Source organism: Equus quagga, chromosome 6 (assembly GCF_021613505.1).
Source record: "Equus quagga isolate Etosha38 chromosome 6, UCLA_HA_Equagga_1.0, whole genome shotgun sequence".
Lineage (NCBI taxonomy): Eukaryota > Metazoa > Chordata > Mammalia > Perissodactyla > Equidae > Equus > Equus quagga.
The window spans coordinates 63006283-63030430 of NC_060272.1; the positions used below are offsets into that span (position 1 = coordinate 63006283).

The following is a 24148-nucleotide window of genomic DNA, read 5'->3' on the forward strand; positions in this document are numbered from 1 at the left end:
TTTCCTTCTTTCTTCCTTTCTCCATAGCTTTTATTTCATTGTGAAATATAATGCATTTACTGGAGTATGTAAAATATACGTATATAGCTTAAGGCATTTTTATAATGAACACACATGCAACCACCACCCAAGTAAAGAAATAGAATCCTGCCAGCCCCTCAGAAGCCCCTCTCATACCCTCACCTAATCACAGCCCTTAGTATCCCACCTCCCCACACAAGTACCCACTATCTTGACTTATGGGACCCACTTCCTTACTTCTCTTTTTTTGTGTTATCACCTAAGTAGTTTTTCTAAAAAATAGAGTTCAGTTTTGCCTGTTAGGGAACTTTATTCTCTGAAGTTCTTCGATCCTGCTTCTTTCTTTGGACACTATATTTATAAGATGTATCCAATTGTTGGACATCGCTATGCCATCTATTGCCTGAATATACTACCATTTTTTAATTCCCTTCTATTGTGGTGGTCATTGGACTGTTTGCAGTATTGAGCTCTTATGAACAGAGCTTCTTGACCATTCTTGTACATGTATCCTGGTCACAATTCATAAGTTGCCTCAGGTTACGTATCTGGGAGTGGAGCGACTGGGTCGTAAAGTGTCTTCACTAATATTACTCGATATTGTGTGAGAGTTCCTCTTTTCCACATCCTTGCCAACATTTGGCGTTGTCTCTCACCTTCGTGTTTTAAACCTCTGTTCCCAAAACAGACTCTTCTACTCGAACAGTCTACCCTAAGCCAGTGGGTCTCACCCTCCGTTTCCCAGGTGGCTTGTAACAGAGGACAGTCACATATGTGGCACCCTCTTGTGAGCATGTCCATAAGAAGGTGATGAGCAATTCTCCAAGTGAGAATGCCAAAATTTAAATAGATTCTGGTTGATTTAACAATAGCAAATCTTTTAGGGGCTGTGGTACTTTCTTACTTAAAAGCAAAGCAGAGGGGGCAGGAGGGAGGGCAAAAGGGGTGATTAGGCACACGTGTATGGTGATGGATTATAATTAGTTTCTGGGTGATGAACATGATGTAATCTATACAGAATTTGAAATATATTACAATGTACACCTGAAAGTTATATAATGTTATAATCCAATGTTACTGCAATAAAAAATAAAAATTAAAAAAATAAAATAAAAAATTTAAAGAAAAGCTTTATAAAAAATTTTCTCCAATTCTTGACATTTTGCCTCTTTTAAAACACTGTATTATATGGACTCTATACTTGTTTTACAAATAAAGAAATGGACAATCTAAGCAAATCAAATTTAAAAAAAGCAAAGCAGAACTCTTGGTGACACATCCCTTAAGTGATCGTGTCACACCCGTGTGTTTTGATAACCTAGTTGAGAACCACTGTCTTTGTTGGCTGAGATTCTATGATTTTCGCCGCCTTCAGCTTGAATGTATTGACTGCCTCTTCAGCCCAAAACCACAACCACCCAGCATATTTCTCTACCAAAGATGTTGTTCACAAACACCATAAAGGGAACGAAGAGAACAATGGTTAAATTTTCCCAAATCAAATGGTACAGACCCAAGGGCTTGTCCTCTGGCATATGATACTCATGCACATGTTCTTTCTGGTGTCCCCACAGGATTTGACCAGCTGACCTGGACCTGGCCAAAGGCCCTGTGCTGCATCATGGCCACCTCACCATTCTGGCTGACTAGGAAGGTGTTTTCCTTCAAGCTGAGCAAATGGACGGGGCTTGCTTTCTTCCGGTCACTGGTGGTCTCCTTGCCTAACATTTGCCGGAAGAAACTAATCCATAAGCTGCAGGAGGAAAAGGCTTTTCGGGAAGAGATGAAAATTTTCCGTGAGAAAATAGAAGACTTCAGGGAAGAGATGTGGAATTTCCAAGACAAAATCCATGCTTTCCGGAGCCAGATCTTGGGCTTTTGGGAAGAGGAGAGACCTTTCTGGGAAGAGGAGAAAACCTTCTGGAAAGAGGAAAAAACCTTCTGGGAAATGGAAAAATCTTTCCGGGAAGAAGAGAAAACCTTTTGGAAAAAGTATCGTACTTTCTGGAAGGAGGATAAGGCCTTCTGGAAAGAGGACAATGCCTTATGGGAAAGAGACCGGCACCTTCTTCAGGAGGACAAGGCCCTGTGGGAGGAGGAAAAGGCCCTGTGGGTAGAGGAAAGAGCTCTTCTTGATGAGGAGAAGGGCCTGTGGGAGGATAAAAAGTTCCTCTGGGAGGAACAGAATGCCCTCTGGGAGGAAGAGAAAGCATTCTGGGCAGAAGGTGGCGGCCATATTGCTGAGGAGCAGATACCTGAAGACAGGCACTACAATGTCAATGGCGGGCCACGATCGCCAGCCTTCTTCCGAGGCAGGGCATGAACCCAGGAGATGAAGGGCCATGGGGTCCAGACTCTACTGGACTGGAATTCAAGTCCAGGGTGACCTTATGTGCTGGAGAAACTATGCACTTATTTGTCCCTTTCCTTCAAAAGATCTAATAAAGTCCTGAGGAAAGGTTTGGAAAGTCAACTTCTTCAAGGGAGGCTAGCTACATTTTCCCCAGGTTTTGTGGTTCTCCAAGGTCCTATCCCATCCTCCAGGCTGTATTGCTGTCCGTAGATCTTGGTCTCAAGCAGTTCACCATAAGCCTGGCATGTATGGGTGTTTGTGAATAGAGACTGTGGTTCTCCTTAAAAGAGTCAGAATTTGGGAGAAGAGAGGCTCAGACAATGCCAGCTAGAGACATAGGGTCAGAGAAGGGCTGAGACTTCTCTGCCTCTGTCGTGCTGTGGGGAAATCATTTCTGCTCCACTCTAGGCAGTCTCAGAGGCCTGGAGTGGGCTGAAGTTTTCCATGTTAAAAGACCACCGTGCTGTTAACAATTCATCCTCACCTGGCAGGCCATTTAGAACACACAGGCAGAAGCCCCTAATGGTCCACTTGCTTGTAGTTCCGGGTTTCTATGAAACTTCTCCATTGCCCATTCTCTGTGGCATGAGAAAGGGGCGTGGTATTAGGCTGAAGCTCCAGAGCTCAGCCCACAAAAGCACTGCCTTTCCCTGGTGATGGAGTCAAAGTGGACCGTGTAGGGCGATCTGGGAGTAAGGGAGTCCTCCCTGTCCCGAAAATTCCCATTCACACAGGTCTCACTGTGCCTGCTTTTCTGCATTATCAATTTCTTCCTTTGAGTTTCCTTCCTTCCATTCATTTAAAATTAAAATGCTCCAGGAAGGTAATACATTAAATGAATGTACACTCATGTGGTCAGCAACTTACATGCCCAACTTCTCTTCTGGGATTAGATAGCCTGTATGGACATCGGTATGGAAACTACCAGAAGGTGGGTAGTAAGAAACATCAAGGCAAACATCTCCTGCTTTCCCTTGTCTTAGACCTTGCCCTCATTGTTATTAAGTACAACTTACTTTGACTTTGTGCCTCCCTTACTACTCAACAAGCACTTTCACATTTGCCATCTCATGCAACCTTCACCATAACTCTATGAGTTGACAGGGAAGGGATTTAAACCCATCGTACAGATGAGAAAACAGAGACCTAGAGAAGCCAAGTGACTGCATATGGCCAGGCAAGCAGCAAAAGGAAGGACAAGGCCCAGATCCCACGTCATCTGCCTCTTGACCCATTCCTTTTCTAATACAAGCCTGGGTCATGGAATGTTGCTTCAGAGTAGCTCAGGCAATAATGGCATCAGGTTGCATGAGCCTTAAAGCACTTTGGGCTTTCACTGGGGTTTGGGGTGTGTAGTGGAGAGATGGGAAGAAGAGAGGACAGAGTCCTCCTAGAAGTGTTGAGCAAATGCACCGGGTCACAGGAGAGTGGGCCAACTCCAGGAGCAGCCAGGCCTCTGTGGCTCCGTATCACTTTGGGAATGTCTGGATTCCTTGCAAGGCCTCTGATTCTCAGGAGTGAGGGCCAAGACAGTGGGAGCAACTTTCTCCTTTGTCACACACCCTCACCTCATCCTCAGCTCCCAACTGACCCTTGGGCAAAAACTTTAGCAAGCTGTGGGAACAAGATGCTGGTGTGAAGAATCAGATTTCAGGGGGAGGTAGCTGGGGGCCCTCACTCAAGAAGACCTGTCCAACAGATGGTGGGAACCCCAATACAGCAGCACTGCAGATTCAGCGATCCCCAGTGGTCCCGCCCAAAACAAAAGCAAATGGAAGATTGTTGACCTTAAGACTTAAGAAATGCAAACCAGGTGAAAGCAGGAACTGGGAACATGCAGTGAATAGAAAGAACCCCACACCCGACCCTGCTTCACAGTGTTCCAGTGAAATCATTGAGAGAGACCGTTGTCATTTGAAGGAGGACTGGAGGAGCTTCCCAGAGGGGACAGGAGGGTCCCTCTGTGATTCCATCCTTCATCCAGCAAACGGCTGTGAACTTTCACCATCCCAGGCTCTGTCCTCTTTGGTTTAGGTGGGGAGGTGGGGAGAATGGCAAGTAAACATTCTCCCCACCTTTGAGGGGAGGGCCGTGAGAGCTCCATGGAGTGCCCCCTTTGATGTCTTTTGACTCTGGCAGTGGTGGGGGTGAGGGGATCTGGAAGGGTTTCCTGGAGGAGGTGATGACTGGGTGAAGGCTATCAGTCCAGTGGGAATTAGCTAAGGGAGGTGGGGCTGAGCAGTAGGAGGGCATTCCAGGCCCAGGGAACACCATCGGCATATGAAAGAGCACAGCAGTTTAAGGAACTGCAGACACTTTGGTGGACATGGGGGAAATGTAGAATAATGAATTAGACGAGAAGGCATGTAACTGATGACATAAGGCCTCATGGGCAATAGGGAGCCACCGGAGAATTTTAAGAAAGACATATTTAGATTTAAATTTTAGAAATGACATCTGGCTACTCAATGTGTGGTCCATGGACCAGCAGCATTGGCCTCACCTGGGAGCTTGTTGCAAAGGCAGAATCTCAGACCCTGACCTATTGACTCAGGCTCTGCATTTTAACAAGGCCTCTGCATGATTTGTATTGGCTTTCAGGTTGGAGGCATACTTCTGCAGAGGAGCTAGTGGAGGTGGCTGGAGTGGAGGGAGGCGAGATCATCTGGCAGAGGTGGCAGTAATCCAGGTGAAAGGGGCTGGTGCCCTGCCCCTGGCAGCAGTGGGGTGTACATGAAGACGAGCTGGCAGCTTGGAAAGCTGCTGGGAGACAGAGCAGAGTCCACTGGCTGGGGATGGATTGGATTTGGGTGGTGTGGGAGAGGCCAGTACCAAGGATGCTGCATAGGTTCCTGACTGGGACAATGAGGGGATAGTTGTGCCCATAACTGAGAGGAGGCCCAAGAGGAGCAAGATGAGTGGGGCTTTCAGGGTTAGGGGAGACGCAAGATGGCAGGTTCCCTTTACCTACTGTGTAGGGCAAGTTCTCCAGACCTGGTTAGCACCTCAACTTTCTCCTCCTTCACTCGCTAAACAAGGTGGGTGAGAATTCCTTTGTTACATAAATCACTCATTCATCAGCTAATTCATTGTCCATTTATTCATTCAACCACCACTCTACCTTGCCAGCACTGGACTATGTCTGGGAATGTGTTGATTCCTGCCCACATGAAGCTTGCAGTCTAGTGGGGAAGACAGATAATCAAATAATCACAAGGTTATTATTTGTAAACTTCAACAAATGCTGTAAGGAGAAGGGTACATGGCGCCACCTCTCTGAGAGCTCTCCAGTAATGCACCCTTCCCGAGTGTGTTTTAAGCACAGAGCAAGATCTGTAGAGAGATGAAATAAAACCAAGTTTAGGCAAAAGAAAATTAACCTAAGGATGAGTTGTCTGTGTATGACTAATAACTGGGAATCCCTGGGCCCTCAGGTAGGTTCACAGAGAAAGGAAAGGATTCAGATAATGTCCGTGAAAGCATCTTCTAACCTCTGGGATGTTATTACAACTGTTAGCACAAACGGAGATAGATTTCTCCACAACCTCAGCAGCAGCCAAAACTGGTGTCCTCTTTGAGACAGCACCCATGATAGCATCACTGAACTCCTGAGAGATGTCCTGGTTGGTCCATGACTTAGGCACAGGCAGACATCTAAGGAGCAACTTAGCTCCTCTGTGTTGATCTCTTGGCAGGGAACAGTGTCATCTGTGCTGCCTTAAGGTCCTGATCATTCAGCTGGGCCCGAGATTCATAATCATCTTTATTCCAGAATCATAATGCAGATGCTGGAAGATCCGGGAGTGCCAGGAACAGCACCTATTTCAGTAACTTACCTCGCCACTAAATTCACCCTGAGGAATTATCTTCTCCCCAAAGCTGGAGGCCATGCGGAAGCTCTTACCTGAGCCTGCCAGAAGGGTTTTCCAGGGAAATGTGCTCAGCTCCGGGAGCAGTCATTGAGTCCTTTAGGCTGTGGACCACAGATGTCAGACTCACCTGGGGTGCTTGTCAAAAATGCAATTCCTGGGTTCCACCCCAGACTTACTGGATCTCCGTCTTTGGGGCCAGGCCTCAAAACCTGTATTTTTTAACACATTTTCCAGATGATTCTTATGCAAACTAAGTTCTGGGAAACACTTGCGTATAGTAGAAAAAGCCCTGGGATAGAAATCAAAGGCCCTAATTCTATTTCCAGTTCTGCTGCTTGGGGCCAAGAGCTGAGGGCACAGGCTGAGCCTCTGTTTCCTCAGCTACAGAAGAACTGGATTTTTTAAACTGAAGAAGTCCCTGAATGGCGACTGCTAGAAACTTGGTTTGAAGCCTGGGGCTCCTCTTGAGAAGTTAGCATGGGGAAGAGCAGTCCAGAGACCCTACCCCCTTCCTCTTCAGCCCAGGCACAGATTACCTGCGCGAAAGGCATGTGGCCCTGGCCAGAGGACCCAGCTTCTGTTTGCTGGACGTGTATGAAAAGAGGAGTCCATGCACTAAAGAGATGGCACCTGCAGTGACCCAGCAAAGTCCTCGCTAACTTCATTGCCATCTCTGCATAGGCCCAAATCTTTACTCAACAGCCTGGACCCACCTCTGGGGGACAAAGTTACACTAAAGATAATGTAAGAGATATGACCTTTGAGCAAGAAAAAATGTTTGCCTGGTAAAAACTTACTATGGATCATGGATCAATGACTCACTGAGAAAACCTGCTCTAGTTAGCCTGGAATTTTCTAGAACCTTCTTGGCATATCTGTAAGTTCCCTGAGAGCTAGTGAGTGCCCAGACATGCTGAACAGTATTTTCCATTCTTCAAAGGGCCATCCAGTGTGATGTGCCTAATTCTCATCTTTGGGACTTGTGACATAGTCTATCGCTTAATTCAGGCCCAGAAGAACAAAGGGTCATGCATAACTTACTACTGTTAATAGTCACAAAAGTAGCATGAGCTGGCGAAACGGACGTAGCTTAGGGGTCAGACAGGCAGTTCCAGGAGCCAGGGCTTCCTCCATTACTTACTAGAGTATGATTGCGTGAGTTTCCTAAGCTGCCCTAACCAAGTATCACAAAGTTGGTGGCTTGAAACAACAAGTTTGTTCTCTCACAGTTGTGAAGATCAGAAGTCCTAAATGAAGGTGTTTGCAGAGTTGGTTCCTTCTGGAGTCTCTGAGGGAGAATTTATTCCATTCCATTTATTAGCTCCTGGTGGCTGCAGGCAATCACTGGCATTCCTTGGCTTGTGGATACATTACTCCAATCTCTGCCTCCATCTTTTCCTGGCCTTCCTTGTGTGTCTCTGTGTCTCAAATCTCCCTCTCTTTTCTCTTATAAGGACTCCAGTTATTGGCTTTAGGACCTGTCCTAAATCCAGGACGATCCCATCTCAAGATCCTGAATTACTTCTGCAATGACTCTATGTCCAAATAAGTTCACATTCACAGCTACCAAGGGTAAGGACTTTTGCAAAGACACTGTTCAACCCACCACAGTGACTTAAAAGGTGTTTTTACTCTCCGAGCCTCAGCTTCCTGATCTGTAAAATGGGAATAATAATAATGACACCTGCATAACCAGAGGGATTAAGAGTACTGTAAACAATTTTTGACAAATTCTCTATTCATTTATCCATATGTTGTGAGGCTCCAAAGAGACAATATATGTTGAAGTTCCCAGTACGTTATACATCATTCAGTAAATTCCAGATTCCCCCACTGCCTTTTGTTTCATAGATGTTACTTTGGGGTTGGATTTACTTCTCATTCTGATCTGTCAGGAGATCAGTGAATTCTTAGCCTCCTATGACAGTCAAGTATTTCACTTAAAATATTTAGACAGGTATGGCCACATGGATATACTTTAACAGATATTATTAAAAAGAGACATTATCTGGCCTTTGGGCTACATCTGGTGCAACTGGCCACAATGACCTTTCAGGATAAATCCTGGTGTGGGTAAATGTTCTTGCACAGCGCTAGTGTTCTGGAAGCATCTGCAGCAAAGCCAGGCCTGTGACTGACTTGTGACAAGTGACTTGAGATATTTGGATGGTGTCTAAGAAGGGCCTGTCTCAAATTCTTCTCTCATGAAAAGAGAGACCAAGTACAGAATTTTTTGGTTTTGTTTTTTGTTTAAATTGGTGCAAATAAATAAATACAATGTTTTTCGTTATTCTAATTGGAATATCTCATTAGAATTATGTTAAAATCTACAAGTAAGCAGTACAGAAATGAAGAACAATTTTGAAAGATTTCTTTATGAACAGCCTATGCTTTGAATCTCCCCTCACTCCAACCACCAAAGGGAAAGAGATGGGGAGGAGCTACCTTCTACCCCACGTCAAGAGAAAGGAGGGCTTCAAGGTTCTTCCTAATAGTTAAGATCCCATTTATTGCTCTCCTTGAGCATGGTAAAGGAACGGGATTTTAGTCGATGGCTGTTGAAGACCTCATAGGATCAAAGCTCAAAGAAGGACATTTCAGGGGCACCTGTGATGGTTAATTTTATACGTCAACTTGACTGGGTCAGGAGTGCCCAGATATTTGGTTAAACATTATTTCTGTTTGTGTCTGTGAAGGTGTTCCCAGATGAGGTTAATATTTAAACAGTGGACTTGGTAAAGTAGACTGCCCTCCTCAGAGTGGGTGGTCCTTATCCAATCATTTTAGGGCCTGAATAGAACAACAAACAGAGGAAGGGAAGATTCACCCCCTTCCTGCCAGGTGATTGAGTGCAGACATCCATCTTCTCCTGTGCTTGGACTAGGACTTAGACCAGCAGCTCCTTTGGTTTTCAGACCCTTGGATTCAGAATGGAACTACGCCACCAGCTTTCCTAGGTCTCCAGCTTGCAGATGGGAGATCATGAGACTTGTCAGTTTCCATAATCATGTGAGTCAATTCCTCATAATAAATCACAGAAGTCCAGAACCAGATGGCTTCACTGGTAAATTCTACCTAACATTCAAGGAAGAATTAAGACCAATCCTTCTCAAACTCTTCCAAAAAATAGAAGAGGAGGGAATTCTTCCAAACTTGTTTTATGAGGCCAGCATTACCCTGATACCAAAACCAGATAAAGATGCCACAGGAAAAGAAAATTATAGGCCAATATCCCTCATGAACACAGATGCAAAAATCCTCAACAAAATATTAGCAAATCAGATTCAATAATACATTAAAAGGATCATACACCATGATCAAGTGGGATTTATTCCAGGATTGCAAGGATGGTTTAAAATCCGAAAATCAGTCAATGTGATACACCACATTAACAAAATGAAAGATAAAAATCATGTGATCATCTCAATAGATGCGGAAAAAAGCATTTGTCAAAACTCAACATCTATTTATGATTAAAAACTCTTAACAAAGGGTATAGAGAGAACATACCTCAACGTAATAAAGGCCATATACGACAAGCCCACAGCTAACATCTTACTCAATGGTGAAAAGCTGAAAGCCTTTCCTTTAAGATCAGGAACAGAACAAACATGCCCACTCTCACCACTTTTATTCAACATAGCATGGGAAGTCCTAGCCAGAGTAGTTAGTCAAGAAAAAGAAATAAAAGGCATCTAAATTGGAAAGGAAGAAGTAAAACTCTCACTATTTGCAGATGATGTGGTATTATATATAGAAAACCCTAAAGACTCTATCAAAAAAACTGTTAGAACTAATAAATTCAGTAAAGTTGCAAAATACAAGATCAATACACAAGAATCTTTGCGTTTCTACACATTAATAACCAACTATCAGAAAGAGAAATAAAGAAAACAATTCCACTTACAATTCCATTAAAAAAAATCTAGGAATAAACTTAATAAAGGAGGTGAAAGACCTGTATATTGAAAACTAAAAGACGTTAATGGAAGAAACTGAAGAACACACAAATAAATAGAAAGACATTCTGTGCTCATGGATTGGAAGAATCAATATTGTTAAAATGTCCATAGTACCCAAAGCAATCTACAGATTCAATGCAATCCCTATCAAAATTCCATTGGCGTTTTTCAAAGAAATAGAACAAATAATCCTAACATTTGTACAGAATCACAAAATTTCTTTGGAACCCGCATAGCCAAAACAACCTTGAAAAGAAGAACAAAGCTGGAGGCATCATGCTCCCAGATTTCAAACCATATTACAAAGCTATAGTAATTAAAACAATATGATATTGGCATAAAAATAGACACATAGATCAAAGGAACAGAATAGAGAGCTTAGAATTAAACCCACACATATATGGTCAATTAATTTATGACAAAGGAGCCAAGAATATACAGTGGGGAAAGGAACGTCTCTTCAATAAATGGTGTTGGGAAAACTGAACAGCCACGTGCAAAAGAATGAGACTCGATCACTATGTTACACCATACACAAAAATTTACTCAAATAGATTAAAGACTTGAACATGAGACCTCAAACCATGAAACTCTCAGAAGAAAACATAGGTGGTAAGTTCCTTCACATAGGTCTTGGCTATGATTTTTTCAACATGACACCTAAAGCAACAAAAGCAAAAATAAATGAGTGGGACCACATCACACTGAAAAGCTTCTGTACAGAAAAGAACACCATCAATAAAACCAAAAGGCAAAGTTACTGAATGGGAGAAAATATTTGCAAATCATGTATCTGAGCTAATATCAGGGGTTAATATCCAAAATAAATAAAGAACTCATACAACTCAATAGCAAAAAACCAAACAATTTGATTAAAAAATGAGAAGATCTTAACAGACATTTTTCCAAAGAAGATATACAGATGATCAACAGGTACATGAAAAGATGCTCAATGTCATTAATCATCAAGGAAATGCAAATCAAAACCACAATAAGACATCACCTCATACCTGTTAGCATGACTGTTATCAAAAAGACAAGAAATAAGTGCTGGCAAGAATATGGAGAAAAGGGTACCCTTGTGTGCTGTTGGTGGGAATATAAATTGGTGCAGCCACTATGGAAAACAGTATGGAGGTTCCTCAAAAAATAAAAAATAGAGCTACCATATGATCCAGCAATCCCACTTCTGGGTATGTATCCAAAGGAAATGAAAACAAGGTATCTGCATCGCCGCGTTTATTGCAGCATTATTCACAATAGCCAAGATATGGAAATAACCTAAGTGTCCCTCGATGGATGAATGGATAAAGAAACACAATGTAATGTTATTCAGCCATAACAAAGAATGAAATCTTGCCATTTGTGACAACATGGGTGGACCTCAAGGGCATTATGCTAAGTGAAATAAGTCAAAGAGAGAAAGACAAATACTGTATGTTCTCACTATTATGTAGAATCTTTTAAAAAAACCCAACCTCATAGATACAGAGAACTTCTTGGTGATTGCTAGAGGCAGGAGGTGAGGGGTGGGTGGGAGAAATGAGTGAAGGGCGTCAAAAGATAAAAAGAAAAAATTTAAAAAATTTTTAAAAACACCCAAGACACAAGCATCCTTAAGTCATAAAAACCATCACAAGCATGCAAATGTTGGTTTCTCACTGTCATTAATAAAAATAAGTCATATGTATGTTATAAATATATTTACACACATATATATATATACACATATATACACAATCTCCTTGGTTCTGTTTCCTTGGAGAACCCTAAGTAATACAGCACCTATCCAGTGTTCCCCAGGGCAGCAAACTCTAAAGGCTCGCTGTTGGTCACCGTGTGGCACCCCATCACAATCAGATCTCTGAAGACAACTTCAAATCTCACTTTTATCCAGGACCAGAGGCCCAAGGAGGGAAGGACTGGCCGATTCTTTAATAACGAGTGATCTCTGGGAAGCTCCATCTTCTCATTACTGAACAATGATCATTAAACGGGGCGCATTTAAGGTGCAGACTAACTATAATGGGGTTTCCTAGGAAGACCTCCGAAGATTATATCTAACATCATCTTTGATTTCAATCATCTCCAGGAAAGGAATAGCTTACCTAACCTCTCTCTATCTGTCCATCCCTAGTTTCACGTGAGAGTTTAGATAAAGGAGATATCCCATTGGCTGTCTAGTTGAACTCCCTCATTTTGTAGATGAAGAAACTGCTCAATGCAGGGAACTTGTAAGGGTGTGCTAAGGGGTGGAGCTGCGTCATGACCAAGGTCTGACTCTTCTTCATCTATTGCTGTCTCCATTGTCACGTCGTTAGCCTCAATGAAGCTATTTCTCACTGTCCTGAGGAGGATGGGTTATTTCCTATGGTCTTGTGTGCCAGTATCAGATTTTCTGCTGTTAAGAATTCTCTGTAACCATCACCTCAAACAGGCATGATTTGTGAGATGTAATCATAAAGCAATTTTATTTTTGTTTCCTATTGTCCCTTTAAATTTATTAATGGGGCTAGCTCTACGCTTGTCCCTAATGGAAAACTTAAGTAGACCCCATGGCTTCTCTTGGTCGCTTTAGTTAAAAAACACAGTCCCAAGCCAGCAATTAAGATGTTCCATTCCCAAAACAAAGGTTCCAACCTTGGAAAGAAAGCCATGTAAAAAAGATTCAAGGGCAAGAATCAATGCTGAATTTTTCTGGTTTTAAGGGAAATAAGTTGAAAAAGTGACCTCTAGTGGACTCCTAGCTTCATGCATAAAACTGGCTCTTTTCATTTGAAAAAAATAGAAGTTTTTACTATAAATATATATATGTATTTTAAAAAGATGTTCCATTCCCATAGAATAATCGAAGCTTTGAACTCCACAGGTTGAGTGTGCTGCGGCCAGAAGTCCTGCAGCTGAAGAAGACAGGGAGCAGCCATCTTCTCCCTTGGCTCTCCTCCTCCTGCTCCACCTTGCTTACCCTGGGTTTGAATCCTTCCAGGGTTGGAGAGGGAAGGAGAGCTGGGAAGTTCTTCCTTGACTGGTCCTATGGTGGAGGTTTGCTTTGACCTTCTCTGGATTTAGCAGTTGTTTAAATTTGCTCTTTCTCTTACAGTGGCTTTCGTGGTTCCTTGGTGAACCTCCCATCCCCACACACACTGACTTACCCTCCCATCCATGAGCTTGGGATGTAACTATTCAGCTGATTGCTTGTTATACTTACTGTGGCTCTAAGCAATCAGTGGTACCCCTAACTCCTCCAGAAGGCCCTCTTGCAAAGGGTCTAAGACACTGATTCTCTTTCCTTTGCAAAGCCCATGTCTGGTCCATGGGGGCACGTTCCTTTGTCTTTGACTTTGATGAACTCTGGAGTGTAGTTACTCCGCAAACCTTAGCTCTCTACTCTTATGCCACTGGCGGCTTCAGCCTCTCACCCTTTGGATTTCTCAGGCATGACTTAGTCACCAGACCACTATGTCACCCAAACTTTAGGTGCCATATTTTAAGCCTCTCAGTGATCTCCTTCAAGTCCTCCTCTCTTTTGACTTGGGGTAGGAGGGCAACCTACCCCTCCCTATCTCTTTCCCGTTGGTTGTTGAGGTTGGGGGGGTGGGGTGGGGCAAGGTAGAGATTCACAGCATAGGCTCCCTATAAAGAAATCTTTCAAAATTCTCCAGAAATTTCCTACTCTTGACTCTTTAGTCCCTTCAGTGTGGATGAGGGGTTAAGATTTCTGTAAATGGTTTTTGTAAGCCTCCTTGGTAAATTCTCATTTGGTATGGCACTTCTGGGATTTGGTATCTATTGTCTCCTGGTACTTCAGCCAAAATTTCCTTTTAATACTTTGTTACATCTCTATAGAACCAAGCTAATTACTTAAACTAATCAAGCTCTAGTATTCTGTGGATTAGTTATTGTATTGATAATTTCAAGCTCCGTCAAAGGTATCTTCCTATGCAGTGTTTCTCAATGAGAGTGACTTTGGCATTTGGGATTGGCAATTCTTCATTGTACAGGGTTTTCTAAGCCTTTCAGGACATTTAGCATTTCTGGCCCCACAAAGGCCTGCAAGGCTGCCCAGTCTTTGATGATGGCCAAAAATCACCCAACCCATTTCCAAACATTCTAAGGGAGACAACTCTGCTCCATTTGAAAAACACTGGTTTCTCAACTAGGACACTCTTAGATAAGAGGTTGTGAGTTTTCACTATCAGTCAACACAAATTACTTCTTTACATAGGAGTATGTCCTGTCCTTCATGGTGGGGTTTCAGCAATGAGATTGAATGAAGGAGTGTGCTTGGCTCAATGCAAGGAGAACACTCAAAATACTAGGGTCAATAGCGAGATTTTTATGGCTTCAGTTGCCTTCTTTTACCTGATACGCTTTCTGACTAGGAAGATAATGTTACTGTGGTTAGATAATATTTTGGAATGTATAAAACTTTGAAATTTTTTTTTGGTATATGACTTTCTTCCTATTTAACCAGAGACATCCATTTCCTTAGGATAGATCAAAAATGTGCATAGAGAGAAAGCATCTTTATTCAGTTTTTGGATTTCAAAATGGGCTCTTGAGACTCATTTCAGAAGCTTTATGTCCGGTTAAAGATTACAAAAGAAATGCATGCACCAGCTTCTACTCCCTCCCCATGTCCCAATAAAACACGGTAAAGGGATTGTTAAAGAGACATAAATCCACAAGAACAAAGAGAATAGGAGAGAAGCCAATAGTAACAAAATTTTGAAAGCAGAGGATGCGTGGAGCTGACTCAGCAGAAACAAAGCTGAATTTTAATGGCAGTGGGGAAAGCCAAGAACCAACCCAATTTATACTGCAGGGCCACCTCCCTCCCCTCAAGACTCGGGAATAGCAGGCCAGATACTTCTTGAAGCGTAGGTAAAGGTGGAGCTAGTGATGGGAAGACCAGATGAAAATCTTTTTAAGAAGCAAATTCCTAGGCCCTCTCCCCTACTCAGTGCAGCCAGGAGGCTGCTGTTCCTCCATTTAGCAGAAGATTGGAAATTTATTCTTCAGAGAGGACAAAACTTGGGGTCCTTGAACTGGAGACATCGGGTGTAGCTGAAGATGGTGATACCTTGCTAAAAATGGCTAAAAAGTAAAAAGTACATTAGAAGTATTGAGACATTCCATCCTACCCCACTCTAGCGATGGGTCCTAGTGATTCTCCCCTCCTCACATGCATGCCCTGGGGGAGCACCCTCACACACTGCAGAGGGCTGATTTGTGTTACCAATAGAGTATTGTGGGCAATCACAGAGTATGACTTCTGACACTAGGTCATAAAAGACATTATGGCTTCTGTCTTGCTGTCTCTTGAATCACTCACTCTGGGAGGAGGCAGCTGCCATGAATGAGGACACATGGGGAGGAAATGAGGACTCCTGCTGACAGCTAGCATCACTTTCCAGGAATGCAACTGAGCCACTTTGGAAGCAGAACCTCCAGACCCAGGCAGATGACTATACCTGACCGACATCTCACTGTAACCTCATGAGGGACAGCTCAGCTAAGCTGTCTTTGAGTTCCTAAAGCATAGAAATTGTGAGATAATTTTTTTTTAATTATGAGGTTTTGGAGTAATCTGTTATGCAGAAATAGATTAATAATCACACACACACACCCCCCACCTTTTTTTCCCCACTCAGCTCCCAGACTGCTGGCAGCCAAGCTTGTCCCTTCTAGGCAGGAGACTGGAAGAGTCTTCTCTGGGGAATTCAACAATCCCAGGAGCGTGGGCCTAAAAGTGTAACACTGGTGACTCACCTGGGCACACAGAACTTCCAATCACCTCTTTATTGCCCCCTTAAATATGAGCAGATGTCCAAGGATCACCAGGCACTTGAGGAGAGCCTCTAATATGACACAGGCTAAAGTTAACAGATAACTGTAACTTGGAGGAAATAGAGAATATGCAGGGAGAAGAAGGCTTCAAAAAGATAAATTATCATTAGTATCTTTAGAGAAATAAGTGAAGGTATTGCATCTGTGAAACAAGAGCAAAATGCTAGGAATAGTCGGAAAATCAAAAAAGAGTTCTTGGCAATATGACATAGCAGGAATGAAAAGTTCAAGAAGTGGGTTGGAAGATAAAATTGAAGAATTCTCTGAGAAAGATGAGCAAAAGTAGGAGAAAATAGGTCAGAGAAGTTAAAAAAAAATAGAGGCCCAGTCCAGGACTTCCATCCTCCAAATAACGAGACCCAAAAGAAAAGAAAGACAATGTGGGGGATGAAATTATCAAAAAGAATTTCAAGATTATGTCCCAGAACGCAAGCTTGCAGATTGAAAAGGCCCAGCCAGAAAAGTGGATGAAAATAGATCCAACCATGATGCAGTCATGTGTTGCTCAATGACAGGGATACTGTATGAGAAACACATCGTTAGGCAATTCTGTTGTTGTGTGAACATCATAGAGTGCACTTACACAAACCTAGATGGTATAGCCTCCTACTCACCTAGGCTATATGGTGCTAATTTTTTTTCCAGCTTTTTCTCCCCAAATCCCCCCCATACACAGTTGTATATTTTTCAGTTGTGGGTCCTTCCAGTTGTGGCATGTGGGACGCCACCTCAACATGGCCTGACAAGTGGTGCCACGTCGGCACCCAGGATCCGAACTGGCAAAACCCAGAGCCATGAAAGCGGAACACACAAACTTAACCACTCAGCCAGGGGCCAGCCCCCTATATGGTGCTAATTTTATGGGACCACTGTTGTATATGTGGTCTGTCGTTGACTGAAAAGTCATTATGCAGCACATGACTGTATATCACTATGGAATTTCAGAACACTCAGGGCAAAGAGAAGATCCTAAAATCTGAGAGGGAGAGAGGGAGGAAGGGGGGGAGAAGGAAAGTAACATACAAAAGACCAGAAATCAGAATAGCTTCAGATTTCTCAACACCACCACAACGGCACAATGGAAGACAAGAGAACAATGACTTCAATAGTCTGAGAGAAATAATTTCCAATCATGAGTTCCATACTCAGCCAAACTGTCAATCAAGAGTGAGGGCAGAATAACTCATATGAGGAATTTAAAATTATGGACTAAGAACAGTTTAGTGGATACCAGGGGAAAGGTGGGGTGTGGGGTGGGCACAAAGGGTGAAGTGGTGCACCTACAACATGACTGACAAACATTAATGTACAATTGACATTTCACAAGATTGTAACCTATCAATAACTCAATAAAAAAAAAAAGCGGAATGAAATTTTGATATGGTCCATAACATGGATGATCCTTGGAAACAGTCTCAGTGAAATAAGCCAGACACAAAAGGACAAATATTGTTTGATTCCACTTACAGGAGAAACCTAGAATATGCAAATTCATAGAGACAGAAAAAAAAAAAAGAGTGAGGGCAGAATAAAGCCATTTTCAGGAACACAGGCTCTCAATTTACCATTAATCCATCCTTTTCAGAGAAGCTCCACCAAAATGAGGGAGTTAAGCAAGACAGGATCAGATGTGGGATCCAGGAAACAAGTTCCAACACACGGGTTAGGGGGAGGGAGACCCCAAGGTGACAGCTCTCGCCCAAGCCCAAACTGGATCCCAGTCTAGACTGGAGCAGATCTCAAAGTGTGAAAAAAGACCTCCTCAGGGGCTGGCCCGTGGTCCAGTGGTTAAATTTGTGCACTCTGCTTCGGCAGCCCAGGGTTTTGCCAGTTAGAATCCTGGGCAGAGACGTGGCACCGCTCATCAAACCACGCTGGGGCGGCATCCCACATGCCACAGCTGGAAGGACCCACAACTGAAAATACACAACTGTGCACCAAGTGGCTTTGGGGAGAAAAAGGAAAAAAAAAAAAAAGACTTCTTGGGCCAGCCCTAGTGGCCTAGTGGTTAAGTTTGGTGTGCGCCACTTTGGCAGCCCAAGTTTGGTTCCTGGACACAGACCTAGACCACTCATCTGTCAGTGGCCATGCTGTAGCAGTGGCTCACATAAAAAAGAGGAAGATTGGCAATGGATGTTAGCTCAAGCAAATCTTCCTCAGCAGAAAAAACAAAGACTTCTTCAGGAGATGAAATTTGTAGGATACTTAGAGTGATTGAATGTACTGAGAGGTAAAGATTAACACTGCTGGGGGAGAGTCTGAGGGTGAATAAGTGGTAAATATGGAGTAAACTAAGCAATTGATAGAAAACAATAGTTATATGTTAATGTAGAACAAAGACTTGTGCACAAAGGGAAAAATAGCTGTGGTATATACATACTCAGCTGTGAATAGTATTTACATAGTTATATAACTATAAATACTGATTACAATCTAACCAAAATTACAATACACAATGTTGGAATGAGAGGGAGGATGAGACATCTGCTTTTTTTTTTTTTAACTGTGGGAAGTCAGTATAGAATGCCTAACACTGAAAATTCAAAAAGCAGCAATCTGAGCGTATTATTTAGAGCAATGTTTCTCGCACTTTAGCATGCATCAGCTGCATCCCTTCTTCAGCCCCACAGACTGTCTCTCCTGCCCTGGAGTTGAGCTCCCTGGTGACACTGGGCTTTTGCACCTGTCATTCTCTTTCCCTCAGCCTTCACCTTGATCAGTGGTCTCACACTCATCCTTAAAGTATCGGCCTAGTATTATTTGCCCTGAGCTGCCTTCCCTGACACCATCATCTGGGTGGGAAATCCTTTTGAGGGTCCCTCTCATGACTGTACGTATTCCGGCACAGCACTGGTCACACTGGGCTACGCTTTCTGGTTTATTTGCCTGCATCCTCCAGCAGACTGTAAAGGTTAAGATGGTAGAGACATTTCAGGGAGTATCTGAAGGCCTTGTGGCTGACCAGTGCCTTTGGAACAACCTTCCCATGTTTGGGGCATTTCCCACCTCTTAAGTGATGGTCAGAAATTTATTTCCCAGCTTCCTTTGCAGCAGGGCTCAGACATGTGACCCAGCCTCCACCAATCACATGTATCCATCCCAGACTTCAGTGAAGAAAAAGATGGCAGGCAGAAGTCATCGTGTGAGGGTGGCAGGAAATCGAGCTCATAGAGGCAGCACGGGAAGAGGCCCTGGCAGAGGGATCCCTGCCTGGGACAGTGGTGTGGGCTGCAGAGTCTGAGCTTGGCTATGAGGGCAATAGGTCTCCTCTGGAGAAATCTAGAACTATATTCTGGGCAATTTTCCTAACTGTGTAGCCACCAACCCCAATTCTCTGGCTGCTGGGAAAATTCTGTGAGCTACCTAATATCCTTCAATAAATACCTTGTCTAACAAACTAGCTAGAGGGGATTCTGTTTTGTTTTGGTTTAGTTTTTAACTAAGAACCAGGACAAGATGGAGAGTAACTGTCTTCTTTGGGCTTTAATCTCAGTGCATAGCAAATCTCGGGCACTTAGTACTCAATATGTGCTTAATGATAGAGATGAAGGAAGGAAGGAAGGAAGGAATGTTTGAGGGCAGAATGTTTCCCCTGAAGTCAGTGCCTGGTGACCCCTGACTTCCTTGAAGGAAGGAGTGTGGGACCACCGTAGGTGCTTCCAGCTCTGCCTGTCCGTGGAGGATGCCACACTGAAGACAGATGATAATCTCTTTAACCCCAGAGAAGGGTGAACCATCTGGGTGATTCTTCTCACTCCTGCAGGAGGGTGCAAGCACACATCACCACCTGTTTTATTTTTTTCACTATTGTGAGCCCCTCCAGTTGGAAAGGTTGGTTTTGCTCATGCTTTATGACTGTGCTGTTTGTGCATCTCTCCGTCCTCCTCCACAATTCGAAATGAGTTTTTAAGTAATATAAAACAATGCTTAGCAACAGCCTGATTGGGGCTGAATTGCTAGAGGGGGTCATTGCACACCGAGCTGTACTTTTGCAGATCTCAGAGCTGGTTGCTTAGCAACAAAAATGAGATGCTGGTTTACCTAGTTCTAGATCCACATTTGCCTAATCAATGCAGAAGGAAGACTCCAGCAAAGCTTTGAGCAGAGAGAACAATCATTAATGTTAGTTGAGATCTCACTCTGCTTTAAGCACTGTAATAAGCACTGTCCACTGTTTTGGATCTCAATTAATCCTCACAGCAGCCCAGTGAGGTGGCGCTGGTATTAGCTTCAATTATAAATGAAGAAACTGAGGCACAGGGAGCCCAAGGTGACCCAACCAGTAAGAGATGGACTGTGGATTTGAACGCAGGTTGTCTCTGCTCCAGAACCCAAGATTTTTTCAGCTAAGTTAAAATGCCCCATTCTGTAGCCACTCTCAGATGCCTTTCCCTTAAAGCAGCTAAGGCAGAAAGCTCTTCCAACGGACGGATGTGTGTTCTTAAGTCACATAGAAAGTTAAGCTAGGCTTAACATACTCCATATGTCTCAAGTACTCATCAATGAATGACCTGGTTTTTTTTTTAATTTTTTTTTTTCCTTTTTCTCCCCAAAGCCCCCCAGTACATAGCTGTGTATTCTTCGTTGTGGGTTCTTCTAATTGTGGCATGTGGGACACTGCCTCAGCGTGGTCTGATGAGCAGTGTCATGTCCGCGCCCAGGATTCGAACTAACGAAACACTGGGCTGCCTGCTGCGGAGTGCGCGAACTTAACCACTCGGCCACGGGGCCAGCCCCACTGAATGACCTGGTTTTGATGGCCGCTTACCACACATGCCTCTCTCCAACCCAGTAGAATGTCAACCAAATTCTGACTTGGTCCAGGGGTTATTTCTTGACCCCAGCGTACCCAGGGACTAGACGTGGCTCAGGGTGATGGGCTGTGGGAGGTCTGGTTAGGGACGGAAAACTGGAAGGAAAGAATCTCCTTGCAGGAGCTGCTGACCACAACCCTCCCCAATGCCCAAATCCCCTGGTAAGGCTCAGCTCACACCTGTGTGTAGAAAATCCCCCAGGACACCCCTGCTGAAGCCCCATATGTATGAGACCTGTGGCAGACAGCTGTCTTTTCCTCCTCAGACACAAAGATCTATTTAGACTCCAACTCCAGAACCAAAGCCTTTTACCTTCTCTGCTGTCCTTCCTCCATCTTGGGTCTTCAGCCCAAGGCAATTCTATTCTAGCTGCCTCTGGTCAGCTGGCTGATGCTTCCTAGCACAGATCTCTTTTCCAAAGTTGGGGCTTCTCTGACTACCTCTTTTTCATCCTCAGCCCTGTACCCTCCTCCTAGTTTGTTCTTTGTAGCTCTCCTGGGGGTGCCCTGGAAAAGAAGGGAGCCAGAGGATGACCAGGAACCATTTGTCAGAGGATCAGCCTCTTGGCTTCTGGAACATTTCCCACATCCTCCCTAGACTGTACTTTGACCTCTGCCCAAATTATTTTCCCTTTTAATTGTCCCTGTTGGGTTCTCCCTTGAAGTGTGGTCAGCAGACCACTGTTGGCTTCTGGTGGTTGATCAAGAGGTCCTCAAACAAGGGACTCAGGGAGTCATGAAGTCATCTCATTAGCACACATTTCGCCTGTTTGAAACTAAGCTTGACTGTGAGTACCAGAAATCCTGCTAGGTTCTTCATCATCATTATGTGTATACGGACTGACACACACTGCAAAGATTACTCTGTTCATGTCTTTGTTAATACTCTCTTAACTCTTTTTCACATCGTTTGCATGTATGTTATTATTTACTGTTAAATTTGCATGCTCTGATTCTATTATTGTGTTGTCTTATGTTCTCATTTCTAAAATTGAATCATTGGCTCCAAAGTGGCTTATTGAATGGAATGTGATAGAATGGAGATTATGTTTTAGGGAGTAATAGGTGATGAGAAAGCACGTAATGAAGGGTCTGGAAAATCACTTTTAGGTGTCTAAATTTATAAGTAGGTACTGAGGAACCATTAAAGGTTTTTGTTTCTTTGACTGCTTGTTTTTGTATGTGACAATTTTCTTTTGCTATTTATAACCCTGACTAGCTTATAGGAGATGAGATTCTGTTAAATAGAGTAACATTTATTGGCAGAATACTCTGGTGAGTTTGAGATGCAAGCTGGAGGGTAGGAGCTGGGAGAGAGGAATTCCTTTGGCTGCAAAGAGGAAAAATCTTCAGAATTCTTAGCTGGTGGGGGAATTTCAGAATTCCAGAATTTCTACCCTGCCGGGAATTGTAGATTTGGTTGGCAAGGAGGCCTGAAGCTAAAGCCCCTTTTTCCAGTCAAAACCTGACACTCACCATTGTTTCCAGGAGTGAACTGAGAGGCAGGGAGTGAGGACCAGAGATGGGAGAGAGGAAGGAACTCAAAAAAATGCAGAGGGACTCTGTATGAGTGGCGCAGTATAACCCTTCTCTGTTGGCCTCTTCCCATGCCAATTTATCACGCAAGTACTGTGTGCTTCAGGACCTCAGAGGATTAAATGGGATGGTCTATGTTAAATGCCAAACACATGGTAGTTCCTCAGTAAATGTCTACTCCCTGCCTTATCTCCCCTCCACCTCATTTAATATGTCCCATTATACTGCAAGTCAGGGCGGAAATTTTGTCTGGTCCATCTTTGTATCTTCAGCTCTTTGCACAGAACCTGGCTTATCGTAGGTGCTCAATAAATGTTCGTGTGCATGAGAGAATGGACCATAATTTGCTAAGCCCTTCTACCAGCATTGAACATTATGTTTCTTTTTAAATTTTCTTCATTATAAATATCACTACAATGAATGTATTTGTTCTTATCTTGGATTATCTTTTTTTGTTTAGACTCAAGGAAGCAGAAACAGCGAGTCAAGGGGTAAATTTCCCCAAATTATTTTCTGATGTGTCTGTATTAATTGACCATTCTACCATTCCTGTATAAATGGTATTTTTTTTTACTACTGTACTGTGTCAGAAAAACTCATTTTCCCACCTGTGTGTCCCCTTTACTACTTACACAAAACACTCCCACAGAACACCTCACTTTCGACACTTCTGGTACCAAATGTGTGGAGGTTTTTCCCCACAACAAGCAAGTCTCTGCAACACCAGCTGGGTGTCCTACAATTTAACTCAATTCTGCCACTATCTACCTGGAGATAGTGTCAGATCCTACAGGTTAAGGGCTCAGTCCCACAAGACTGTTCCCCAACCCCACTTGAGATGCCAATTGCAAGTAGTAGGTCCCCGAGTTACCCTCAACTTCTGTCCCATTTGGCTACAAATCAGAGGTTCCCATGACCCCCTCCTTGGGTTCAGTTAATTTGCTAGAGCGGCTCACAGAACTGAGAAACACTTACTTACGTTTACCAGTTTATTACTAGTTTATAAAAAGCCAGATGAAGAGATACGTAGGGTGATGTCTGGGAGGGTCCCAAGCGCAGGAGCTCCTGTTCCCGTGGAGTTGGGGTGCATCATCCTCACCGTGTGGATGTGCTCGCCAACCTGGAAGCTCTCTGGACCCCCTGCTATTGGAATTTTACGGAGGCTTCTTCATGTGGGCATGATCCGTTATGAACTCCATTACAGCCCCTCTGCACTCTCTGGAGGATGAGGAGTGTGGCTGAAAATTCCAAGCTTCTCATCATGGCTTAGTCTTTCTGGTGAGCAGTCCCCATCCAGGAGCCCACCCAGAGTCACCTCAAAGAACAAAAGACGCTCCCAGTGCTCTTACCACTTAGGCAATTACAAGGGTTTTAGGAGCTCTGTCCTGGAAACTGGGGCAGATATATATACATTTTTTTTTTTTTCGTTATTTCACAACCACCCTCTCACTAACTTTGGGTATTGCCTTAAAAACCAACAGATGCAAATGAGTGAAAATGAAAATGGGGCCTTATTTTGGATTTTAAATTTGCATTAATTTTACCCATGAGACTACACCTTTTCTAATGACTATTTACTAGTTTTATTTCCTCTTTTGTGTGGATCATCAGTTCACATCCTTTGTTTATTAAACTACACAGTTTTTAGCATTTTTCTACCTATTCCTGTGACGTATTTACATACTAAAGATACCTCCTGTCTTGATTGCTGCAAATTCTTTTCCCACTCTGCTGTTTGCTG

General features: G+C 43.3%; 1 protein-coding gene across 1 annotated transcript; it reads left to right on the top strand.

Annotated features, from left to right (window-relative positions):
- Window positions 1-1642: 1642 nt before the first annotated feature.
- On the top strand, window positions 1643-2344 carry CCDC70 (coiled-coil domain containing 70). The gene has a single exon (XM_046664064.1). It carries the CDS (start codon window positions 1643-1645, stop codon window positions 2342-2344), a length of 702 nt encoding a protein of 233 aa, XP_046520020.1.
- Window positions 2345-24148: the final 21804 nt, after the last annotated feature.